Source organism: Chiroxiphia lanceolata, chromosome 9 (genome assembly GCF_009829145.1).
Source record: "Chiroxiphia lanceolata isolate bChiLan1 chromosome 9, bChiLan1.pri, whole genome shotgun sequence".
NCBI classification, from domain to species: Eukaryota; Metazoa; Chordata; class Aves; order Passeriformes; family Pipridae; genus Chiroxiphia; species Chiroxiphia lanceolata.
The window spans coordinates 14,892,472-14,916,103 of NC_045645.1; the positions used below are offsets into that span (position 1 = coordinate 14,892,472).

Consider the following 23,632-nt stretch of genomic DNA (forward strand, 5'->3'; position numbering starts at 1 on the left):
CTCCAGATGAAACATTTTCTAGCAAATGAACTGTGGCAGTTTCGCTGTTCTGCTCTTTTATTGGTATTACTATGAATGAGTTCAAGACTGGTTTAAAGTAATTTGTGGCTACCAAGTCAGTGTGCAGCAATCACTGATTAGGAAAAGCTTATTCACTTTCATTCAACTGAAAAAATATGAAAGCAGCACCTATAGCTAGGAATCCTGGTCCTTTATAAAGGGTTAAAAAAACAAACATTGAAACAAGAGGTGGGCAGAGGACCAACAATGAGTAAAAAGGAAAACAGAGCACAGGTGGCTACTGCTAGGCAAGAAGAAAAACTTCCTTGTTTTACCAGGGTTTGCAAAACACACAAGGAAAGGACACGTGACACCACTGAGATAGAAAGTAGTATGTGACTGCAAAGGTCTGACAGTCTGTCCAAACTTAGTAGTGAGATGTCATGGTGAACAATCTTTTAACAACTATTTCTTCTCAAGGAAAAACCCCCAAATTTCTAAAACTTTGAACATCCCAAAAATCCTCTCCATGCAGCAGCATGACTGGTGAGGACCTAGCATCCTGGGGCCCTGAAGCCTAGACAGAGCCTGGAAGCCTCAGCCCTCCCCTGTATTGCTCCCACAGCCTCCTGCTACCTCCACAAGCTCCTTCACTGCTTTCTGCTGTATTTCTACCTACTATGTCAGCACTGGCAGGAAGAATGCTTACAAATGAAATATCTTCATGGCAATTGAACATGCACCCAGGACACCAACTTTTGTCACAATGGTGCCAGTCTCAAGCAGGAGACAGAGACTGGGGTAATAACAGAGGCAGCAACAACCTCACAGAGCTGTTCAGAGAGGGATCGTATCCTGAAGACTTTACAAACACTGACCTGGCTAGACCCTTGCACACTAACTCCAACACTGATGCTGAGTCATGAGAATGCCCTGGTGCAAGTGGGTATGGAGGCTCACTTGTCCTGCACCACTTGCAACAGATCCCACAGGCAGGGGGGACTTGGATGCAGGGATATGTGGTCTGTGATCTAGAAATCTTCCCAGAAGTTAACCACAAACTTCTATTGTCAGCAGATGATAAAGTACAGGATTTTTTTTTTTTCCTTTACAATTTACTTGTTTTAAAGTAGATAAATGGAGTTGATATGCCAGTAAGTATTTACAATACCTAACTTCAGTAGGTATACTAGGAACATGAGATGCAGAACACAAACATTCTTTAGAAGTACAGTGTATTTGCATCAGTGCCACTCTTTGCATCCAATTCTGTTGATTTTAAACCCCACGTTAATGTAGAAGATCTGGGTAGAAGATTAAACATACAGCAACAAGCCACCCTGAAAACACAGTTTGACCTCTCCATTAACATATTAAACAAGAATGCAACCAAGTAAGACAAAAAAAGTATTGCACCAAGCACCCAAAATGTCACCATAAAAGACTAAAGTCAAAAGTAACAAAAGACCCTTTTCAGTTTCATTAGAATTAGATTTCATTTTTCTTCAGTAAGTTCAAGCATTAAGACCCAAAAGCACATAAAATACAAATATGTGGTCAGATATTTAAACCTGGAAGTTAGACACTGAGATTGTTAGGGGAAAATGAAAAAAATGAAAAACAATGGTGCAATTGAAGGCTGCAATTAAATAAGAATATAATTTTTTTTCTGGAACCAGCAATTCCCCATCTCTTTATTTACATCCCTAAATATGCATTACTAAATCCAAAAATAGGCAGGCACTTTGGGAATGCTGTCTTTAGCGAAGAAAGTTAAACCAAACCTCTAGGAATTCAGTTGTATAAAAAAATCATTTAATTAAATAATTAAAAAACCCAAAAAGCTCATTCCACCCTCTCCTCTCAAAGCACCGTCATGAACTGTCCCGAATTTCCCCTTCCTCCATAGATGAAATAGATGAACTTTCACTGTCCGAGTTCTCTACAGGTTCACTGCCATCTGAGGATATAGAACACAAAAACCAAACAAGCAATTAGTTTCAGTAATGTTGTTGGTTCATCAAACAGAAGCAGTTTCCTATTTTCTTTTCCTTTCAATCACACTTTTCTTGAGGACAGCTATTTCATAAGACATAACCAGTCTCATAACATGGGATAAAACCCTGGGTACGACCTTGTTGTTGAAGGAGAAAGCAGGCAATGTTGAGAATTTATTTTAGTTTTTAAATCTTGCTCTTTCGGTCAAGTAGAAAAGCACAAAACTCTTCCTCCCCTGAGAATTTTAAGTCATTCGCTTGGTTTGCTTTAAATGTTGTTTGAGTTGCTACATACATATATCACAACTGTAACGCATTATAAGTAATTTACACTTTTACTAGCATTTCAATTAAGATGGGGAACTACTGAGAAATTCAAAATGGAAGATTAAAATGATGTACCTATGTGCTTCTTCCACATGTTCCAGCATCCCAAAGATGGTGATAAACTATGTGAATCCATGAGCTGAGGCCGATGAGGTTCCAGCTGCACAACAACTTGTGCTTTAGGGCATGGCTACTGTGCTCTGCTGAGATCATATAGTGAAGCACTCATTTCCAAAACTGGTCTTCAGCCTCACACCCCATGAATCCTTCTTTAACAAGCACTGACCCTGGTCACCTTGTAGTGAGGTCACCAAATGCCACTGGTTGGTGACACTCAAGCAGCACAAAAATAAACTACAGCAAAGCAGGCCCATGATTCACACTCTGCTCTCATTGTTATTTTCAGTATTTGATATGACTATGAATTTAAAGACCTTTTTGAGCATTTAGTGTCAGATGCTTCATTATGAGAAAGGGAGTTGATGAAGTATAGTTACTGTCTTGTCAAGATAAGTTCTACAGCTGGCAAACATGGATAATACATAGGACACAGTGTGCACCTGTACAGTTTCCAAGGAATTTGTTCAAGAAAATAGAGGCATTTCACCCAGAAACATCAGAGGTCACATTTTGTCTACATTAAATCTAGTGTATAATCAATTAACATTTATATGCCAGATATGTACTGAGTAATGCAAAAAGTAAGGATTGTTTTTGCCCCTAAGTCCTGTGAAAGCTTCTATAATCCCCTACTATCTTCAGCCATGACTGACCTTGTATGCTGAAATCAGAGCACCTGTAGGTTTTGCTATTAAGCAAGTCAAGCATCAAAACATCACATAAAAGAATGTGGCAATCTTCTGACTCACAGCAAAGCTCAACAGACAATTTTTAGCTTTATTTTTGTCTGTTACAATAAGTTTTATTTAACAGGAATTATAGATTGTCTTCACTCAAAAAGACCATATTTGTATGGTGCTGATAGCATTGCCTATAAATTAAGATTGCCCATTCCTACCATAAAACTGTCTGCAGTTTACTTATAATTAAAATTTAAACTCCAGATTTTTCAGTGGCAGTTTCTGTTCTCAATCCTTATTTTCCTTATTTACTTGAAAGTTTCAGCCAAAATACATCAGCCATTTCTGAAAAAAAAGGAGAGGATAAAGTCTTTATGCTCATTAAAGTTTAGCAGCTTCTTTGAAGATGTCCAGCTCTAGCTCTCTCCCCGTCTTTGGGGGTTACTACTTGAATCACAGGTAGAATGGTGATCTTTCCCCAACGTGTGCCTGTTGCTGTGGCTATAAAAACGTGCCTCTGTTCTTCCCGAGGAAGGAGGTAGATCTGAGACTGCTCAGTAAAGAAACAATATTTTAGCAATTAAAATTCCCACAAGACTTTGTTCCTTGTTGCAGCCTGGGTCCCTTGCCAGCACAGTCAGAAGGGTTATGGTAGCTGAGCCCTCATACTGCAGCAGACACCCTGCCAGACATCCACTCATCAATGTGGCAGCTGTTTGCCTGGAATGCAAAGGGAGGTCAGCCGGACAGGCGCTCTGAGCGAGACAAGCGTCCCTCCAGGGGCACAAGTAAGGCAGAAAGGAGAGGCAGTATTGGTAGAAATAGGATAAGCAAGAGCAGGATGGATGGCTTAGGAGGAGCATGCAACTGATACAAAAAGCCATACATGGCAAAGAAAATGGACTGCAGGAAGCACAGAAGATGCTGTAGCAGAAAGGTCACTTCTTGGGAGATGGGAAGGGGCTAGAATACCTCTCTGATTACAACAGACTTCTCCCTGGACAGTCTGGAGATGAACTCAAGATTTGCACTCTTAGCAATTATCTGTGAATGCAACTGCTAAAGCAAAATGAAAACTGGTTTTTTCCTCCTATATTCTGTAAAGATGACACAGAAGAGTACACTGATTGTGACACACTTCAACGAAAGTGGTATTTTGTCTTCAGACAGAATAATAGCAACAAAAAAGCCCTCCTAGTTTTATATTCATGTACTGAACACAGATTTTCTGAAAGAATCTGAAGTTAGTGTCACAAGCTTTCACTCTTAATAGAAAAAAATTCCAAGAGCACAGGATCCAAAACAAACTCAAGGTTGAGTTTGTCATTCTAATTGAGAAGATGACAAAAATAAGTTATGATAAAAGTTGAAAAAATAATATTTTTGCCATAATTTTTGCTGTGTTATACCCAAGACACCTCAATAGGGAGCTATTAAATTTTTTTTTATGGAATATACAGAAACAGTTAAAACAACAACGAAAAAGAAAAACAAAAGAAAACTAATAGTTCTCAAAACCTGAAATAGCTGTCAGTGTTCCCAGAATACCAGCTTCAGGGATGACTGCTAACCCAATGATCCCTGCAGCAGAGGAAGCTTACTGTCTTTAAGATACACACTTGCCCTGCCCTGTGACAGAGTTTTCCCCAGCTATTACTGTCTCTCTCTTCCCCTTCTCTGCCTTTTACAGAATCAGCTAGGTGCTGCAGCAGCATGACCTCAAAATATAGTTGTTCAATCAACACTTTACTTGAATCTATACCCTTAAAAGGACAACCTCCCTATTAGCTCAGGAGACAACGACAACAACCCTATTCAGATTAAGTATATGAGTCAATCAATTGTAATTCCCTCCTGATCTCAAAATCATAAGGGTAGGGCTGACTAATGAAAAGCAAGGGATCTATATCAAGAAATAATGGATAAACACAAAAATACCTAGTTTCATGTACTCCAGTGTTTGTTTGTTTTTGCACTCCCAGGGTGAGTATCAGTAGACCCAGTTATGTAGACAACACTCCTACCTTATCCCCTGGCACACTGTCTCACTCTCAGAAGCCCTTGCAGTGCACAGCACAATGAATTTTTACATGCCATATCTTTGAGAGCAGGTTGCCCTCACTTAGTGGATCACTCAGTGTAATCTAGCCAGAACAGCCAAGATCCATGGAAGCTCAGTATCACTGGTACAGTATTCTCAGTCACATATTTATTCAGTTAAATTATACAGATACAGAGCCATGATTGAGCTGCCACAGGGAAACAGTAATTGCAAATATATCTCAAAGCTTTCCCTCAAAAATCTGTAAAAATTACAAGCTGGTTCACCACTGAAAAGTATGGAATTTGACAACTAAGGTGACCAGGTGGGGGACTAGGAGACAAGAGAACTGATTCCCTATTTCAGCAGCTGCAGAAAGAAAAGCTGGGACATGAAGCCTTTATACTGGGGAGAACAGTGGAAATTCACTTAAAAATTAAAATACAAATTTTTGCTAGACCTGGAATCTCTTTCAACTCCACTCCAAGATGAAAGTTTTCCCTCAAGTAAATTTCAAAAGATAACACTGTGCTTTTAACCCACCCAAAAACCTACTTTTCCATTATGATTCTTAATAAATATCCCACAATTCAGAATTACTTGTCCAAAGTTAGGAGCTATGCTAGGATGCAAGATTAGCAGGCTTACTTGAAACTCATCTTCCCCAGACAGCCTGACTTTGCTACATAAAAAAATTAGCACAAGTCTGAAGAGTTGTTTTACTTTAAAGGCTATAAATATTTTTTTAGAAAAAGAATAAAGCACCAGTAAAAAAAGCTAGAAAAACACATACAACACAGCTAATGGATGTAGGTAAGCAGTCAGCATTTTTAAGACAAAGCATTTATAATAGTTTTTTTATAGCAATCGTTTTGATTCAGAGTGAAATACAAGACATACTGCCCATTCCTGACATTATTAATAGGTATATCCTTAATTACTGTTTCTGTAAGTAAAATATCTAAGTATAGCATAACAGGAAATATATATATGCTCACCTTTGCCGAGAACCACCATGTCATTCTTCAGTGTTTTCAAGACCACAAATAATGTTGGATACTCAATTATTACTTTGCCTTTCAAATTGTCTAAGAGGCTTCTACTGGCATCCAGTTCATTGTACCTTAAAAATAACAGGAAGTTTATTTTGGATTTTAATACTAACAAGGACATAACACACATTTTCTGGGAAAAGAAAATATCAAAAAGCTCTCTGAGCACAATTATTTTCTCAAACTGTAATATTTTCTCCCAACTCTCTAACTGGAAAACTGGATGTGAGATTTTAGGGAAAGGAAGGGTATTTCAAAGGCCTCTGAAGGTGGGACCCTGTTGCTTTCACTTCCTATAAGAGCAGCATCCAAAGGATGCTCTTATATTATCACACTGCAATCCGAGTTATGCAATTCTTTCTGCAATCAGCATTATTAAATTACCACTAAGCTATTTTATCAGCTAAAGGTAAATGAAGTTCAAAATCAAACATACTGCAGGCAGTACGTGTAGTATTGCCCATGGCTGCTGTACCTCCTCCGATCATTAAAATACTACGCAGTTGATTTTCTTTTGCCAAAACCAACACCGGATGGTGAAGGATTCATATACTTAATGATTTACAGTAATGTGTGATTAAGAGCAGTACATCAGGAGTCAGCACACAACTAGAATACTGAGGGTAAAACAGGATTTGAGTTCTTGGGATTTAAGGGAGACTTAGTTTGAGCAAAAATTCTCTCATATTCAACTTCAAATCATCATGAAAATATTTGGTTTCATGTTTCACTCAAGCCGAAGTAATTATGACCTCTTCTTACTGAAACCCTTTAAAAGGGATAACAGTATATTATATTTCTTATTGAATGAATGCATTCATAACTTGTGTATTAACATACATGAAAAGAAACATATTTACTGCTTTATTTACAGTACTTTAAATGCAAAGTATGGCAATACCTTTCCTTTGGCAAGGACCTCAACACATTCTTTTATGGTTAAGCAAACATTTACCACCAAGAGGCTAAAGTAATTCACATGCCACAATACACTTTCCATTATCTCATATTTTAGACAAAACATCTTTAGCGTCCAGCTTGGCATAAGATAAAACATTTGTACTTAAAACTATTTTATGATAGTAAATTACTGAAGTGTTAGATCACTGAGTCAGAGTTTTATCTTTATTGCTTTTAAAGTAAATTTTATTGGTTGACAGTGACAGAGAAAACATCTAAATTCTTAGTGCATAATGTGGGCTGTCAGCTTCAGGAAGAATATAACAAAGAAGCTTAATGCTTCTCTTATTTAAACTTGGCTGTTGCTGTCTGTGCTATCCAAGACTTCAGTCTACCACATTCCCTACTTCATACACAAGTGCAAGTTGAGGTTTTCTGCTAATCCACCTGCCAGCCGCTTCCTGGACTGTGCTTAAGAGATCTCAAAACAAAACTAGTATTTCTCACATCAATTCCAAAGTCTAATTAAGAACAGCTCCTGAGCAAGACTGATTTTTCAGGTTATCTCTGAAGACCTTGTCATGATAAAAATCTTCCCGATTTTATCCCAGGACTAGAACAAGGTCATACATCAGAGGGTGAACAACAGACACTTAATGGGTAAAAGAAGACTGCCCTGTAAGGTTCTCTTTTCAATTTTTACTTATGAAAAGGCGATACCGGTTTGGAGAAAAATGAAATGAAATGGCATTTTTACAAGTCTTATAACTTCCTGTAATGATTATTCACCAGGATGAGCTGAGGATGTAGGATAACACTGGAATGACAGGTCCTTTCCTGTATGTGCAGCAAATTGGTCTCACCACAGGCAGAGCTGCAATGAGCAGCAGAATCCACAATGAGCTGCAATGTTCTTCAGGCCCTTCCTTCACAGTACATTTCAAGTGACAATTCAGTAAAATTAATAACCAGCATAAGTTTATCCTTTCACTTGGACTCTTCCATGCTCCAGGACCAGCTGCAGGAACCAACTTAACTGAAGTTGTCATCCTAAACAAGCTCCTTCAGCCCCTCCTGCCAGGATGGATTTGGAATAAGCCTGGCTCCAAATTAACAGACCACGCCAACAGAACCATGGCCTTAATACCCAATTTCACATCTTTCTTTTAAACCCTCCCCCTGCTTTCTCTTTTCTCCCACTGCCCAGTTCATGCAAATTGTCTGCACTATGGCTTCCCGATCCCTGAACTCAGTGGGATTTCTCTTTGCACCTTCTCTCTCAATCTTCTTTCCTCCCTGGTATTTACTTTCCACATATTTTCTCTCTCCCTTCCATACATTCCCTCAGCCTTCCTGAACAACACCCACCATCTAATGATACACTTTCCTGATTATTTTCTTGCCCTAAGCAAGGCTTTATGTCCATGTCGCGAAGCAATAAAGAGGCCTGGATTTTTTCTTAATAAGAAACGACTCCCTTTACAGGGACCACAAAGACATGATCTTAGCAGACAACAGCTTTTGATTTTAGCTGGAATGAAATAGTAATAACTTCTTTTTGAAGGACAAAAATTAAATAGAAATTGCCTGCCAGTAGGCAGTTTAAAAGCCTACAAAAATTGTGATAATTGAGAAAATTTAGCAAGATTCAGCAATCCTACATCAGTTCCCATATAAACTGTTCTATTTGCTCTATGAACAGCTTTGTTACCTTTCAGAAAATACTAAAATTAATGTGGGTCTGCACTTCTGATAGCATCTATGAATTTCTGCAAAGGCTAGCTTCACTATCTATAGTTATTCCACCACCTTCCAGGAATTCAACAATTTAGTCTCATAATCTGTCTCCCACAGGCAGGAATGCTGCATTAGGTCACTGCATCACAACAAGTTCCCCTCAAATGGTGCCCGTGGCTATCACAGCAGTGGCGTAACTTGTCTCCTTGAATTCAGACAGCAGGAAATTCCCTGCTGATCAGGTTTTCCTGAATGTCATCTACAGGAACTTTTATTTTAATAATAATAAAGAAAAATCTGCAATTTGGAATTAAAAGATGAATTGCAACCATGTTATTTCTTTAGTTTAGTCTTCTAGACATTGAAAAGAGAACAAACAAGTTTTAGTATCTGTAAATATTACTAAAATGCATGTTTGTATAATGACGTTCATTATTTTCCTGTGAAAGAGATCGACTAAACCCCTTGCACATATTTTAAACAAAGATGATTTTTCTTCCTAGAACTGAGTGGAAACATCGAGGTATTTACTTGGCATAACTCAGATACAATAAATCATGCTATCTATTTTGAGCCTAGTCTTAAAAATCCACAACCAAACTTATGCTAACTTATGGGAAGAACGAAGGATTTTTTTTTTTTCCCAGACCAAAGAGGGTAGCATTTCTTAGGTATCGGCATTCGCTTAGAAGAGGGCAAAGACTGGGTACGGCATTTAAAGTCTCTCCCAAGCATTCATTCTGAAGTGCTGCAGTACAGCAAAGATAATAACTAACAGATGGACTTTCATTCCTAAGTGGTGAATAAACTCTTCGTGTGGTTATGATTTGGTGAACATGGAAGTAGGGAAATGCACTCGAATTAGGTATGAAAGGAAGGTTGTATGGCAGAAAATAAAGCTGTATGGCAGAAAATAAATGCAATATATTGACACAATGTACTTCGCTTTGCCACTAGGATTCTGATATTCTAAAAAGCCTAAGACTGTAAATTTTATTAGTCCATACACATGAAAAAATTAGAAAATTCAATGAACAAAACATCAGAGATCTTAGAAACAAACAAACAAACAAAAGACTTGCTGTAATCCTTCCTTTATAACTAACTCTTATCAACAGCAAAACAGCATGAAGGAGTACTCTGTCTGAAAACTCTTTTAAAGAAGGAGGATGGGAACCTAATTCGAGCTGATATTTTAACATGAAAAAAATTATACTACAGTTTACACAAATATATAAAACCTGCTAGCTCCTCCTTCCACTCTTGGTTATGTCTCTTCTCCTGGTCTAGGGGCTCCATAATTTGCGCCTCAACAAATGTTCACTAACTTCTCCTCCATACTATTGATACTTGCATAACTCAACCAATACTGATAAAGACCAGATGCCTGGCCAATCCCTTTTCAAGTCAAATCCCCATCTTAAGTAACACTTCCATCAAAAATGTGCTTTTTCTGGGGAAAAAAAAAAAGGAAAACTAGAGCAAGAAACCTTCTCTTAGAAACCATTTGGACCACAAGTCCTGCTAAGAACCAACTAAAAAAGTACAGGAAGAAAAGTTGCCAGCATATCAGGAAAGCATCTTGGATATTATGACCATCTCCTAACTACACTTACATACACAGAATACATAAAAGCACATCTAAATAACGAGAAAACCATGAAGCTGTTCCTTTTTCTTGTCATATTTTGGTCACAGGTCATCCTCAAACAAAGACCATCTTAAGACCAGGTGTAACAATCCAGTGTCTCCTCTCTTTTATGGGCTGCAAGAGGCTCTGCCACTAAGAACTGCTAAAAACTCAAGTGTAAAATGAGGAAAAGAAAAACTGAACTCACAAACCCCCTCCTATTACAAACATATTTCAGGGAGTTAAAACATCCTGGAAGAAAAAAAAATAATACCCAGGTGAAGACAGCAGGAACACCAATTGTCACCTAAATCATTTGACACAATAGTAGATGTCCAGAAAGATTTAATGGTTTGTTCACTTTTACCCTAGAAAATAGTAAGCAGAAAGAAGAGATAAGCAAAATAACACTACAAGTACATCATGATAGAAGCACAAAGGCTGTCCTTGTTTAAACCTCTTGAGAATGAGGCAATTGCACAAAGAAAAAAAGCAGAGTAAAAGCTGTTTAATGACAATAATGGAAAAATGTATCAATTGATGGCAAAACCCATAAAGAAGATAAGGCAACTGGTGCAACAATTTAGTGGACTGAGCTTTAAGAGTGATGTGGTAAAAGGATTCAGGATGCACAATAATGATTTAAAGATTAATTGAAGTACAGAACATTCTGCATCTTTTAGCTATAAAAGAAAGTACAACAAAACAAAAGGAAAATGTGAAACCAGCAAATGTCAGTTTCTTGCATTTGGCAGAATTTGGTTCAAAGAATACAGAAATAAAGTGATACTGAATTTCAAGAATGCAAATACTTTCCTCATCTCTTGTGACATAATGAAAAGAAGGAACAAAAATCCAGCAGCAAGTAAAGATACAATAATTCAACTGCATCACGGCAACAGTTCCTTCCACACAAGGGAATTTACTTGCTTTGTGAAGCCAGGCAGCTTTACAAACTGCTCAAAAGCTCAAGGTTTACAACTCTTTAAATGTTATAGAGCTGAGATACTGAAAAAGGGTACATCACAATCATGTAAGGTTACTGTATGATTTAGATAAAGCACCAAAACAGCCTGAGTTAATGATAGTCAGAAGGCCTAAAGCCAGTATGAAATTTTCACAAGGCAAAAGTTCTTATTAATAAGAGAGTGAGATGACTACTGCAGATGAATGACTAAAGTTTCAGAAACTGAAAAGGTATCAGTGGCATATTTAGTACAAGTAAAAGCTGTGCATGGTTCCCCAAAAATGCAGGGAAGTCAAAATATGGAACTTGTACCATTAATACAATACTGGCATGATCACAGGGAAAAAGCCAGTGCTGTAAGTCTAGTTTAATTACAGCATTCTGTTACAGAGTCTCATGGAACATACCTGTAAATGATTTTAAGACATACAGATCACACCAGGGGATATCAAAGGATGCAATGAAAAACTCCTAACACATAAAGCTCAGAAAACTAATAGGTTAAATTTCATCTGACAAATTAATGAAAGCAAGCAGTGCACTGCTAAAATAAAGAGAAATATAAAACTGATGAGAAATCAGTCACTGTAAATTGGCAATACTTTTGCTATTATGCTTGGGTTAATTTAATGAACTACCACTTCAAGAAGAATTGATATCTCTCTTATTTTGAATCCCTAGATACCAAATATTAACTTCCAAATTTGGCTCATAGGGAGAGCCTGAATACCTTTAACACTCTATACTGAGTGGTGGAAACATACACAAACTTATACTTATTTGCATGGGAATCACAGTGCCATAAATCTTCCATTAAGGTAATGGGTTACTAACGCTTTACAATGAAAAGGAAAAGCTATGAATTAAAGAAAACAAATTATTCTCTTGGCAAACAAGCAGGAAGGTCAAACGTTGAAACAATCAGCCCTTGCTCATTTCCGTCAAGAAAGAGAAAAAAACAGAGGGATTCCCCTTTGGCACCATCAGGAGGAAATAACAGGTTTTCTCCTTCCTGACAAGAACACAAAGAAGTTTTCCTCTACTTTGCCTCTGTGAAAACAGTGATGGCTGTGATGCCATGTTTCACAGTACTGCAGATTCCAAGTTCAGCCTATCACTTCAACTGCCCAGGACGGAGTTTGTATCTTTGCTTCTGGAAGCCTCTTACTTCAGCCTCCCCATGTTCCTGGTCCCCAAAATTGAGAAACTCTGCAAACTTTACGTTAGCATCTCATCACGTCTTTTTCTTTCAAGAAACCAGCAGAAAATCCTCTTTTTCCTTCAGAAAAATATTTTAACAGCAGCCCACACAGTTGAATTAAACCCCTCAACACATCTCACGACACTTATGCTGGACTGGAATAGGACAAATAGTTTGAACATTACTTCTGCTCTACAGCTCATTTTTACCAGCTCCTTCCCTCAGCCAAGGGGCAACACATTATTCAACAGGGTTTTTCCAACTGCAATATTTTCTTGAATTTCATACCCTGTTTTCTTGCCTTCAAGTCTGCCTTATATGCAGTATATGTACTGCATGTTACACAGTACATGAATTTCCATGAAGGCTTTTTCCATACTGTGCATATGTTACACAGTACACACATACAGGTCAGTTCTCCCCAGCAGAGATGGCAGGTTGAAGCAAACCGCAAGATTTGTTCTTGAAAAAGCCTTTCCTAGATGCATATTTCCTAGGAGAGAGGACAGAAAATCTGCCTGTGCATGTGCTGGGTAGGCTGCTCCCATGCTTCAAGCCCAGTTATGATGCAAAAAAAAAAGAGGATATTGTGTAGTTTTGTGTTTTAGAATTTGAGGTCTGCCTACCTTTTTTGCAAGCATGAAGGGTCTGAAGGTCTGAGGGTCTGCTTGTGGTGCTTACAGAACACCACTTCATGACTGGACAGGTCAAACCACTGGCTGAAGCCAACTGCGACACTTTTATTGTTATCTCATCCTCCATCTCTTTTACGTATGTACTCCTTCTCTGCAAGCTGTCTGAATTTAACTTGCTGCAATACAGACAGCAGAATCTGGGAGCGGAGGTTATGACTTCAAATAAATCTTTCTGCAATAAATGTCTCAGTCAGCAACACTCTAGCAACTCTAATGCAATACCATTAATTATAAAACAGTTCATCCAAAAGAATTCAGCATGGGTTACAAAACACTGGATTGTTACTTTTAAAAAAACAGGCGTCAACTGGTTCATAAAGGAATCTCTTTCAAGAAAAAAATGAATGATTGCTCAAGATAGTAAGACAGACAAACTCTGGGTTTTATTTGAATAATCCCAAAAATCTTCTGAAAGGTCAAGTAATTATAGTCAGACATCTGACACATTTAGCTATGCATGCTACAGATTCAGACCATACACACATATTCAGCAATTACTAGTTTTCTGCTTTCCATCTATGTTGTGTAATACAGGATTCCAATGAAAAACGTAAGTAGCTAGGAAGGAAAAGTGTTTTTTACAGTAAAAGCTGTGTAACCTGGCATCTGTTGCTCTGCATCGCTTTTGTCAGCAGAGAGACTGATTTTCAGATAAAGAAGGAGCATGTGAAAAATGACACTGAAATGGCTGCAGTAACAAACTAGAAAGCTTGAAATAACCTGCAGGAAAACGTAACAAAGTATTCAGTAAGAAAAGCTGAAGTTTTAATAGGAAAACCCCACGACCCAAAATCTAGCACTCTGGGAAAAAAAAGCAGCAAGTATTAGTACACAGGAACGCTGTGTTTAAGAAACAGGCTATAGACCAAATTCTATGTCCCCTTGAACAGACCAAATTCTATTTCCCCTTGAACAGCACAAAGTCACCAGTGCCTGACTACAGTTGTGCAGTGAAGAATGACTATTGTGAGCTAGCTCCCTGCTTTTGTAAAGCTGGCAGAGCTCCTTTTGTGCCAGCTGCTGCAAGCTAGAGAGGAGTAATGAATTCTACTGTCAATCTTCTGGCATAGGTTAAAGCCAGCTTGGGGTCTGTTCCAACTCATGCCAAGGCCAGCAGTTCAACCAGGGATTTGTATCCTTAATTCCAGTCTCATGTATATCACGTACTACACAAATGTGAAAAGAAATTGCTTCCAGGGTAAGACTAGAGAATCTTAAATACACCACCCCACATTTTTCAACGTTTGCAGAAAACGCAAAGGATGAAATTATGCTTGAAACATGCCAATTCTAGCACATTTGTTTTGCTAGATGAAGTACTATTTTTGAAACAAGGTTGTAATAAGATGGAAAGAAGAACTGATCCATGTACTGCACTAAGAGCAGTGACTTTTTAAAGAAACTGAGTTTTGTATGAAAAGCAGAAAGCAAAGACTATATATGCTGTCTTGGTTTTACATGAAGTTACTCATAAATGCTAATGCAGAAGGAAGTGCCCTATGAAGACAGTATGAAAAATTAAGGAAAACACTAACATATCAATATTTGAGGCTACCTTCAATGTATTTCAATATAACAGTTTTTTCTACAATCTTAAAATCACTGACAAAACAGGTATCTAACAGACATTTTTAAGGATAGGGACATAAAGATTCTAAATACTACATTAAAAAGGATTTAGTTCCATTACACTTCTACTACTTTCTGAATTCCAAGATGATTATCCAAAAGTCTGCTGGCTTATCTGCACATACTAAAGCAAAAAGCTTCACCTTTCTAAATCTATTACTGTGACTACTGAGACCTACTGATGTCCTCTAACCCTTAGTTATTTAAAAACAACAGACTACAAAAGAAAATTCTCTTTGAGCACAGAAACTCAGTCATCCAAGGAAATAACTCTCATTTCTGCCAGCTGATCTTGAGACAGGGAAGTGCTCCAGAATTACTAACATCATCCAGCCTTCTGGGAAGCAACTGCATTGAATCAGTTAAAGCAAAGTAAGTCTTCACCACCATAAAGCAATGGCATTCAGTAGAAAAGAACCTCTGATACTTGTCTAGCAGATTTTCTGCTCTGTGGTCCACCAGAAATAAGTGGCAAACGCGCCAGCGTTCTCATGGGCACAAGTCAGTGTCACCACAGAGAGTAAGAAGCACCTTGACGCTGGAACTGGCACAAAAATTCCTTTGATTTTTTTTTTTGCTTTCTGAGTAATTGAAGCATGAGCTGCAGCAGTACTACTGACACAGAAAACAATTCTACAACTGATTCTATATACATCCCTGTGTGGTGTGGGAGTTTTACAACAGGAAAGTGACAGGATACAATCTGGTAACACATTGTACTTCAGCTCCTTCAAGGATGTGGTCCACTGAAAGCAGTGGGCTTTGCAAAGCTCTTAAGGCCAACCAGACTATATTTTCCAGGCATCTAAATATCCTGTCAGTGTTTACTCCTATCTTCAAATCCCCAAAAAGTTCTCTACAACAACTTATTCTGAAAAAACATTCACACGCCATTTGGAATAGGCAAAAAAGAACATTACTATACAAAAGACTTAACATTGATCCTTAAGAAAGCATTATTTTTTAGTTCTATTAAACTAAATGCATGTGATTAAAGAGTAAATTATCTAAACTAGATTTCTGCAAGATGTTACTGAACCCAGTAAAAGAGATACCGAAGTATCTACTGTAAATTAAGTTTGTTGCAGTTATTTCTCTTGTAGAAATAGGATCATTTTATATGATAAGGTTGAGTAAATAAATTTTTCATTAAGTATCTGTAGTTGCAAAAAACCCCAACTTTTGACTATTAACTTACTATTGACAAATACCAAGGGTCTGTTGGATTTCGGAATTCTTTTTGGGAAGGGCTGGTGGCTGTTTTGGTTTGGGGGTTTTTTTGTTACACAAAGCCTGATAAGGCTATCCTCGGGAAAATGAGAACGTGTATTTCCCAAACCAGATTGTACAATTTAGCCATTGCATCTTTCCTTTCCTTAGTGGAAAAAGCAATATTCTTACCATATGAAGTCACTTTGAAGGCATCCCAAATAAAGGTCTGAAGATAGTCAGGACACTAATCTATCCTGAAGAAAGAAAATACTACTTATAAAAGAATGTAGACTGTAAAAATCATCCAAGAGGCAGCAGTTAAACCTTTCTTGGAATAGTAACAGCTGAGGAGAGAATGGACACCAACCACCAACTAAATATTGCATAACAGGTGATAGAAGCAAGCAGTACCAAATGGAAAACTATTCTGACCCAGTCAAATGCAGATTTTTTCCAAGGTTTTAAAGGAAGAAGATAATAGTATAACGCTCGTTTTTTCAAATCCTCTTCCATAAGATTCCTCATAAAGTACATGTAGTTAATGAGAAGACTATCAAATGTAACTAACAGTTATAGAGCACTAGATAACAGGTAGGGAGGAGAGGACATGAGGAGAAATTATGCTTTCAGTTACCCCAGGTAACTGTGGAGTGTTACTAATTAATACTGAAAGCAATTCTTACAAGCTGGTTTTAGAGAAGACAGAAATAAGAGCTTATCCCAACGTTTTCTAAGAACCGTCCCCACTGATGATAAAAGACATGTAGCTTGAAGAAAGCAAGCACTGTCTTTGGCAGTTATCCATGATACCTGCACAACAGTGGTTTTCTGAAGTTCTGCAGAAAACTGTGAGAAAGCAGAAATCTGTACTATGTGGTTAATTAGAATTTTTGGAGAAAAAAGACCCCAAAAATTTAAAGCATTCTACAAAGGACCTTCAAACTAAAAGGGCCATTTGCTGTGAAACACAGAAAACAGCCAAAACTAAACCACAAACTCCTGTTTCATAAACAATTGCAGGAAATACTAAAATCCTTCTGTAGCATACTTATCTTAAAACTAAAAGGCTAACATTTTGCAACCTATAATAATCCTGCTTCGATGCTCTCCAAAACACCACTGCTTTTCCTCAATAATATGCAATTGTAACTATGAAAAGTACTGTTTTCAAAAGGTTCTGCTAAGCCTAAAACCAACATTTGATTTAACAATGTATTTTTACAGCTTTTCTAGTATCTCGTGCTTGTGGAGCAGAAATTTTTCTGGTGGTCATAGAAGTGGTGGATAACACAACATTCATGTAGACTTACATGTATTAGTAGCCTACACCAACCCCACTCCTTCAGTCTGCCCACAAAGTGATGGAAGAGCATTCTGACATACAGGAACACACAGCCTAAAATCTTGCAGAATGGCGAGACACAGGATGAGAAATTACTCTGAGTTGACAGTGCCACTCAAGGCTACACAAACTAACAGATCCCCACTGTTAAAGAAACATGGATAAAGAAAGTTGAGAGAGCTCTGTTAGCACTCCGCTTCTGTTCCATACTCAAGGCCACTAAGCAGCAAGCTGGTCGTGGTTCAGTCACAAGTACTTCCACTGCAATTCCAAGTACAGATTTATAGAATAAGGACCATTACCGCCCCAATTAATTTAACCAGGGTTGGGGAACAAAAAGGAGAAGAAATCAAAACAAATTCTCCCTTACTTAACTGTAATGCAACTACAGTAAAAATTTGAATTCCCTCATAGAGCCTTTGTCACAACAACTACACTGGCACAACTGCACTGAGAGTGCCTGCTGGCACAGACACAGCTTATGTCGACAGATGATTTACTGCTGACACAGCAATCCCATAATTTCAAACAAACTTTGTGCTTTCCTTTCAGAGGAGGAATTTTCTTCCAATATGCTGTTTCCTTGACCTGTCTGCATTGGCCCAGCTGGGCCTACTCTGCCAACTTTTATGAAGAGATTCACATAATTTCCAAGTAAGGAACTGCAGTTCTCAAGTCAAAACACTCTTCTATTTTAACTTTCTACAGTTCTTTTTATACTATAAACTTTAAATTCTCTGAGTGGGATAAATACCAACTACTCCAACTTTGTTATCAACCAACACAGCTGATTCTGGGAATACAGATGAGTCTCAAACTTAAGAATATTAAAGTTAATTTGACTTCATGAAGAATTCTCACTCAAATCTGTGAAATAATAAAGTATTATAGAGACTTCAGAAGAGGAAAATGATTAAGTAACAACAAAACTGACGAGCACAAGAAATAGTCAACTTTGATATTAAACTGTCTTTTTTTCCCAAGCCTTCTACAAAACTTACAATACTCCACTTCAAAAGATCAAAAGGTGAACTTTACCTGCTATTACAAAACCAACTTTTCCTTCTTTCCTAAAAAAGGAAATGTGAAAGACTAATGCTTATATTGTCAAAGTCTCTTCAGCTCCTCACCCCACCCCACCAGCAAGTAGACTGGGGGGCACAAGAGGCTGGGAGAAGACACAGCAGGGACAGCTGATCCCAACTGGACAAAAGGGACATTCCATAACATATAAACACATAGTCAGTGTATAAACTAAAGGTAAAGCTGGACAAGGGCTGCTACTTGGGAACTGGCTGGAACTGGGCAGTGGGTGGTGAGCAACTGCACTGGGCATCACTTGTTTTGTATATTCTAATTCTTTTATCATTATTATCATCCCTTACTTTTCTGTCCTATTAAACTGTCTTTATCTCAAAACAAGAATTTTACCTCCTCAGACTCTCAAGACCTTTAATACATGATCAAGAGAGGCCTTGCCATAACATCCAATGGGTCTTTCAGTACTCCAGGACAAAATCCATCAGGCCCCAGCGACTTCTGAACATTCAGCTGAAACAGTTGGTACCTGACAATTTCAGTGTCCACAAATGAAAACTCATTATTCCCACACCTGTAACCCTCAGACACAGGGTACTGAGCAGCCCAAGGCATTTCATGTTTTTTCCCTGTGTGTAAGAACCATGGTTCTGTATCCTCAAATTCACTTAAAACAGACAGGTTTCTAGCTGGCAACTCTGATGGTAAATGTTACAACCGTATTTCAAATAATGATTGCAAAAAGAAAAAAAAAATCAATCAAAATCATTAACAATTTGGGCTTGAATTTCAAAGTACATTACACATTTTTTAATATTATTGGGGAAAAAATACAGCACAAACAGGAAGCTCAGTTACAACTAAAATTCTTTTAATGTACCTTTATTCTGCCCTTAGAAATAACATATGATGCTTAAGGGAAGCATATTATTTACATTTGTTACATTTGAAGACAAGAATGTACTTTAAGATGCCTAACTAGGAATCACTGGTCAACCACAATAAGCTATGATACTAAGCTGATACATATCCTTTCCAGTAACAATGACAACAGGGTGGAGTGTTCAAAATGGTATTTAAACCAGCAAAAATTATTTCCTTAAAGTTCAGGATTATTTTCTGTTCTGGAAACAAAGAAAACAATTCTGCACAAGTCTGAATTCTGGAAACAAAAACCCACACCCAGAAATATGGTAACATGAAGAGTAATGAGCTGGTAACTTTGAGAAAAATGTATAATTTCAAATGCAGTGACTGGATTCTCACATACACAATTTTTGCTGCAGTGATTTAAAAAATCAACTCTCTTCAACTATCACTTCAACTCTCTTGGGGAGGTTAACATATCCACAGAGGAACTTCCAGAAGGGAATGGATGTCTACAGTTTTTTAGCACTTTAACACAAACCTATGTTCTGTTACACTGGCATGGGCTGCTGCTGAGGCAGCTCAGGTACAGGCACACTTAATAACTGCACTGAAATTTCAATGTTGACATAGTAAAAGACAAAGAAATAGCATTTTTGCTGAATAATTTTCAAAACAGCTAGTAATTACTCACTGAAGTTTAATCCATGAGATTATGTAATCTCCAATCATAATATTGAAAAGACTAAGAAATGTGTTATTTCTTTTTGTTATTTTTAATCAGTAAGCACACAAACTGAAGAACCACCTTACCTGACAGAGTTTCGGCTCCTGTTTTCTATTTTCATTAAAATTTGTACATCTGACTGAGGAGATGCTGTATAGATTTTTAATCTGAAAAGAAAAATGCAGTAAAGATGAAGAAACAGTGATATACAATGACTTTTCTTCTTATGATCCATAAGAGATGGATATATTTTGCATGTCAACAGCCAGAAGAATGTATTTTTTTTCATGAAGACAGTTTGCCACATACTAAGTATTTCCTATAAATGAGGGTTATAATTACTAGTACGTTTTTCTAATTACTCTAAAAAAAAGATTTACTGTCCCCTTGATTGAGGTTAATTATGGTTACATTTTTCAGAATTAGTTACTTTATTTGATCTTTATGCCAGGAGTCGATTTCTTAATCTTTTCCTGGTTTAAATTTGGTGGTTATACCCCAGGGTTTGTTGGTTGGTGAATGTTAGGGTGATTTTCATCACATGTACTGTTGACTGGGAACTCAGCTCTGCAAGAAGAAAGTGCAGCTAATTTAAGGTATTTATTCAGAACCATTCCCTTCTTTTATTGGTGCATTAGATGAAATAGGCAGAAAAGTTATTCAATACACACCTCTGACAAACTACAGGATCCGACTCCACTGGATCAATGTACGGCTTTAGGATATCAGTGAGTGTTTTATCATCAGGCACCCTTTCACCAGAGATAAAAATCAAATATGTGAGACATGGTTCATCATGTACACAGAAATCATTTCTGAGTCACTTGGAGGAACCTGTATATTTGCACGCTAGAGTGGCACAATTGAGTAGTTTATGGGAGGATCATAAATATGTACCAGTACTGCATAGACAGTGACAGCTTTATCTCCATTTCAGCACTGGAATTTCACAGGCATATACAAGGAGTACACAGATGCATCTCTAGTTTCTAACCCTGCAATAGAAACATGCTGCCTCTACAGCTCTAGAAGCAGACAAGGGCATATTTCTCATCCCCCTTCAGGCTAGGAAAAAAGGAGAAAGATTTGTCAACAAAAGCTTATTTTCCAGCCTTTTCAAAATGTGCTTGTGGGCTTTCCTACAAAGTAAACAATGCAACCATTTCACCCTATATGAAGGTCAGCTCCGGAGTGCAGGCAAGGAGGGATGGCAAATCTTGCTGAACATCTGCTCCATAAGAATAGAGTATGTTAGGTGTATGGGTATTGCTATTATGAATACACAAGCTGCTGTTTATATAGAGAAAAGGATTAACAACCAAACATTCTGACTGATTTGGAAAGCCTGCTAGCTTTCAAAGAGGAAAGGACTATACAATTTTTCAATATTTTTAAAAATTTAAATGCCCTTTTAATTAAGACTGACATTAATTCCCGAGTTTACCTTATGTAACAGAACTAGATAAGAACTGATCAAAATGTTTTGCAATTCAACTTCAGCAGATTAATTTAAACTTTATAAAAATCTGTTTTTCAAGATCTGTACCGTTTTAAAGTGTACTCAGCATGACAGTGAGGAAATACGAGCTTCAAATGCCAGTAGAACTTGTTCTCCCTAAAAAAAAAAAGCATATTCTTAGTGTTAGCTGATAACTGCTACTTGTTTTTTCTGTGATAAAGTTTGGTAGCCTATAATATAGATGCAGGAGAAAATACATAGTTAAGATTTTGAATGGCTTCAAAGAATAAAAGGGACATGCAGAGAAGCTGAGGTGCCCTTTGAAAGATGCAATGCTCCCAGATCCTGTTGAATTTCAAGTCCTGTTCCTTACAAATACACCAATTAATTGATCAACAGTATTTCACATTTTAAAAGGGAGTATATTCCACGTGCCCTTTAATTTCATATCACACAGGACAGATTGCCAAACCTGTGCAGCAAAAACAGCCACAAGTCCCAGCGGCGGCCAGGTCCTCAAAAAACATAAAACAGGGCACTCGACTTTTCCCAGCAGTGATGGCCTCAACAGAAAGTCTGTCATGGCCAAGGAAAGAAGTTGCATTCTGACATAACATGTATAAGAGAAGTCAGAAAGACTAAATATTTTACAGAATAAAAAGCTTTGTAAAGACCAAAAGCTCTGTAAAGCTCTTGTAAATCTTCCCTTTCCAGCTAGCATAATTAATACCTGAGAACAAAAGCTACTGAAGCATAGTTCCAGAGATCTTAAGAAAGGAAGTATTACCTAGAGGATACTTTGCTAGATCAGGAAATCTCTTCCTGCCCTTTTGCTCATCTGCAGAAATCAATACTGACCTAAGACAAAGCATTTTTCCTCTTACTGCTCCAAATTCTCTCATTCAGTATGGCGAATATAACAATACCTTTCTCAAAGAATCCCCTAAGAGAAAGCACAGTCTAAAAGGTTCATGGTCCTTTGTTCTGGATCAGAATTTTACATGACAAACAGCAAAGATTCAGAAATCAGAGGCCAAACATCTACGTGAAGCATAGGAACGTCTAATGGTAATTCTCTCTGCCTCTTTTTTTAACTATTTTTTTCAACACTATTTAAGACCAACGAATCATTGTATCCAGAATAATCACAGTCAATTATGCAAAGATTCTGGTACTACAATTAAAAGTAAACACAGCGTTGTTCCAACATGTTGTGTTATTTGTTTATCAGGTAGATGAAACATTATCCAGCAGGTTCTAGCTGGTTGCAGAGACAAATGTATGTACATCCAGTAGCAAAACAGTAGACATAGCTGCTAACTTTAATTAAGTATGATATCAATTTTTAAATGCAAGCACTTGTTATGAAGTGCTCTTATCAAACAAATAATCAATCCCTTACCTAGTTATTCTTAGGAGAAAACTGAGCTTTACAGCTGAACTTATACTTCCTGGAGTATAAGTCAGAAGGTTACCAAAAAAAGAGCAAGCAGGAACCCTAGCTCCAAAAAGCTAATAATTAAGACTACAAAGAACTAATGAAGGCCAAAGTCCCCAAAGCAACATGTGCCTCAGCAGAACTGTGCATCAGGCCCTGTGATTCCTCCCTTCTCTCTGCTCGTTTGTTGCAGCTGATAATGAGAATGGCTTCCTTAAATGAGGAGGTGAAACTAAGGGCCCATCAGATCTGAAAAAAGGAAGAGGACTGTACAACCAGAGCTGAAGGATAACATAGAAAACATTCTTAATTACATAGCATGTATACCCAGAAGCTGGCACAGTATCTGGCCCCGTGAATTTTATGCCATTTTGCATGTTAGTATGATACTGCCTTCAACTACCAAACTGCAAAAGGTTCTGAAATAACTCAAAATTAGTGAGTGGAATTTTGGAAGTTTTTACAAGATAAGTGAAACAAGGTTTTGCAATTCTTATCTTGACAGTTGAAGGGAGCATCAACACTACCACACACACAGAGCAAACTGGAATATCAATAGGGTTATGTAACCAG

At 37.6% G+C, this 23,632-nt stretch overlaps 1 protein-coding gene across 2 annotated transcripts in view; it reads right to left on the minus strand.

The window, feature by feature from the left end:
- Positions 1-1,793: 1,793 nt before the first annotated feature.
- The window catches only part of ZNHIT6 (zinc finger HIT-type containing 6), a 31,646-nt gene continuing 9,807 nt past the window's right edge, over positions 1,794-23,632 (minus strand). The window contains exons 6-10 of one of the 2 annotated variants that reach the window (XM_032696797.1): positions 21,709-21,777; positions 20,834-20,914; positions 20,249-20,329; positions 6,164-6,288; positions 1,794-1,960 (exon numbers count right to left, since the gene is read on the minus strand). In XM_032696797.1, the coding sequence (XP_032552688.1) occupies positions 1,875-1,960; positions 6,164-6,288; positions 20,249-20,329; positions 20,834-20,914; positions 21,709-21,777 (442 nt within the window). In that variant the 3' untranslated portion in view covers positions 1,794-1,874. The remainder of the gene's footprint in view (positions 1,961-6,163; positions 6,289-20,248; positions 20,330-20,833; positions 20,915-21,708; positions 21,778-23,632) is intronic. The other variant, XM_032696798.1, reaches the window with a different exon arrangement.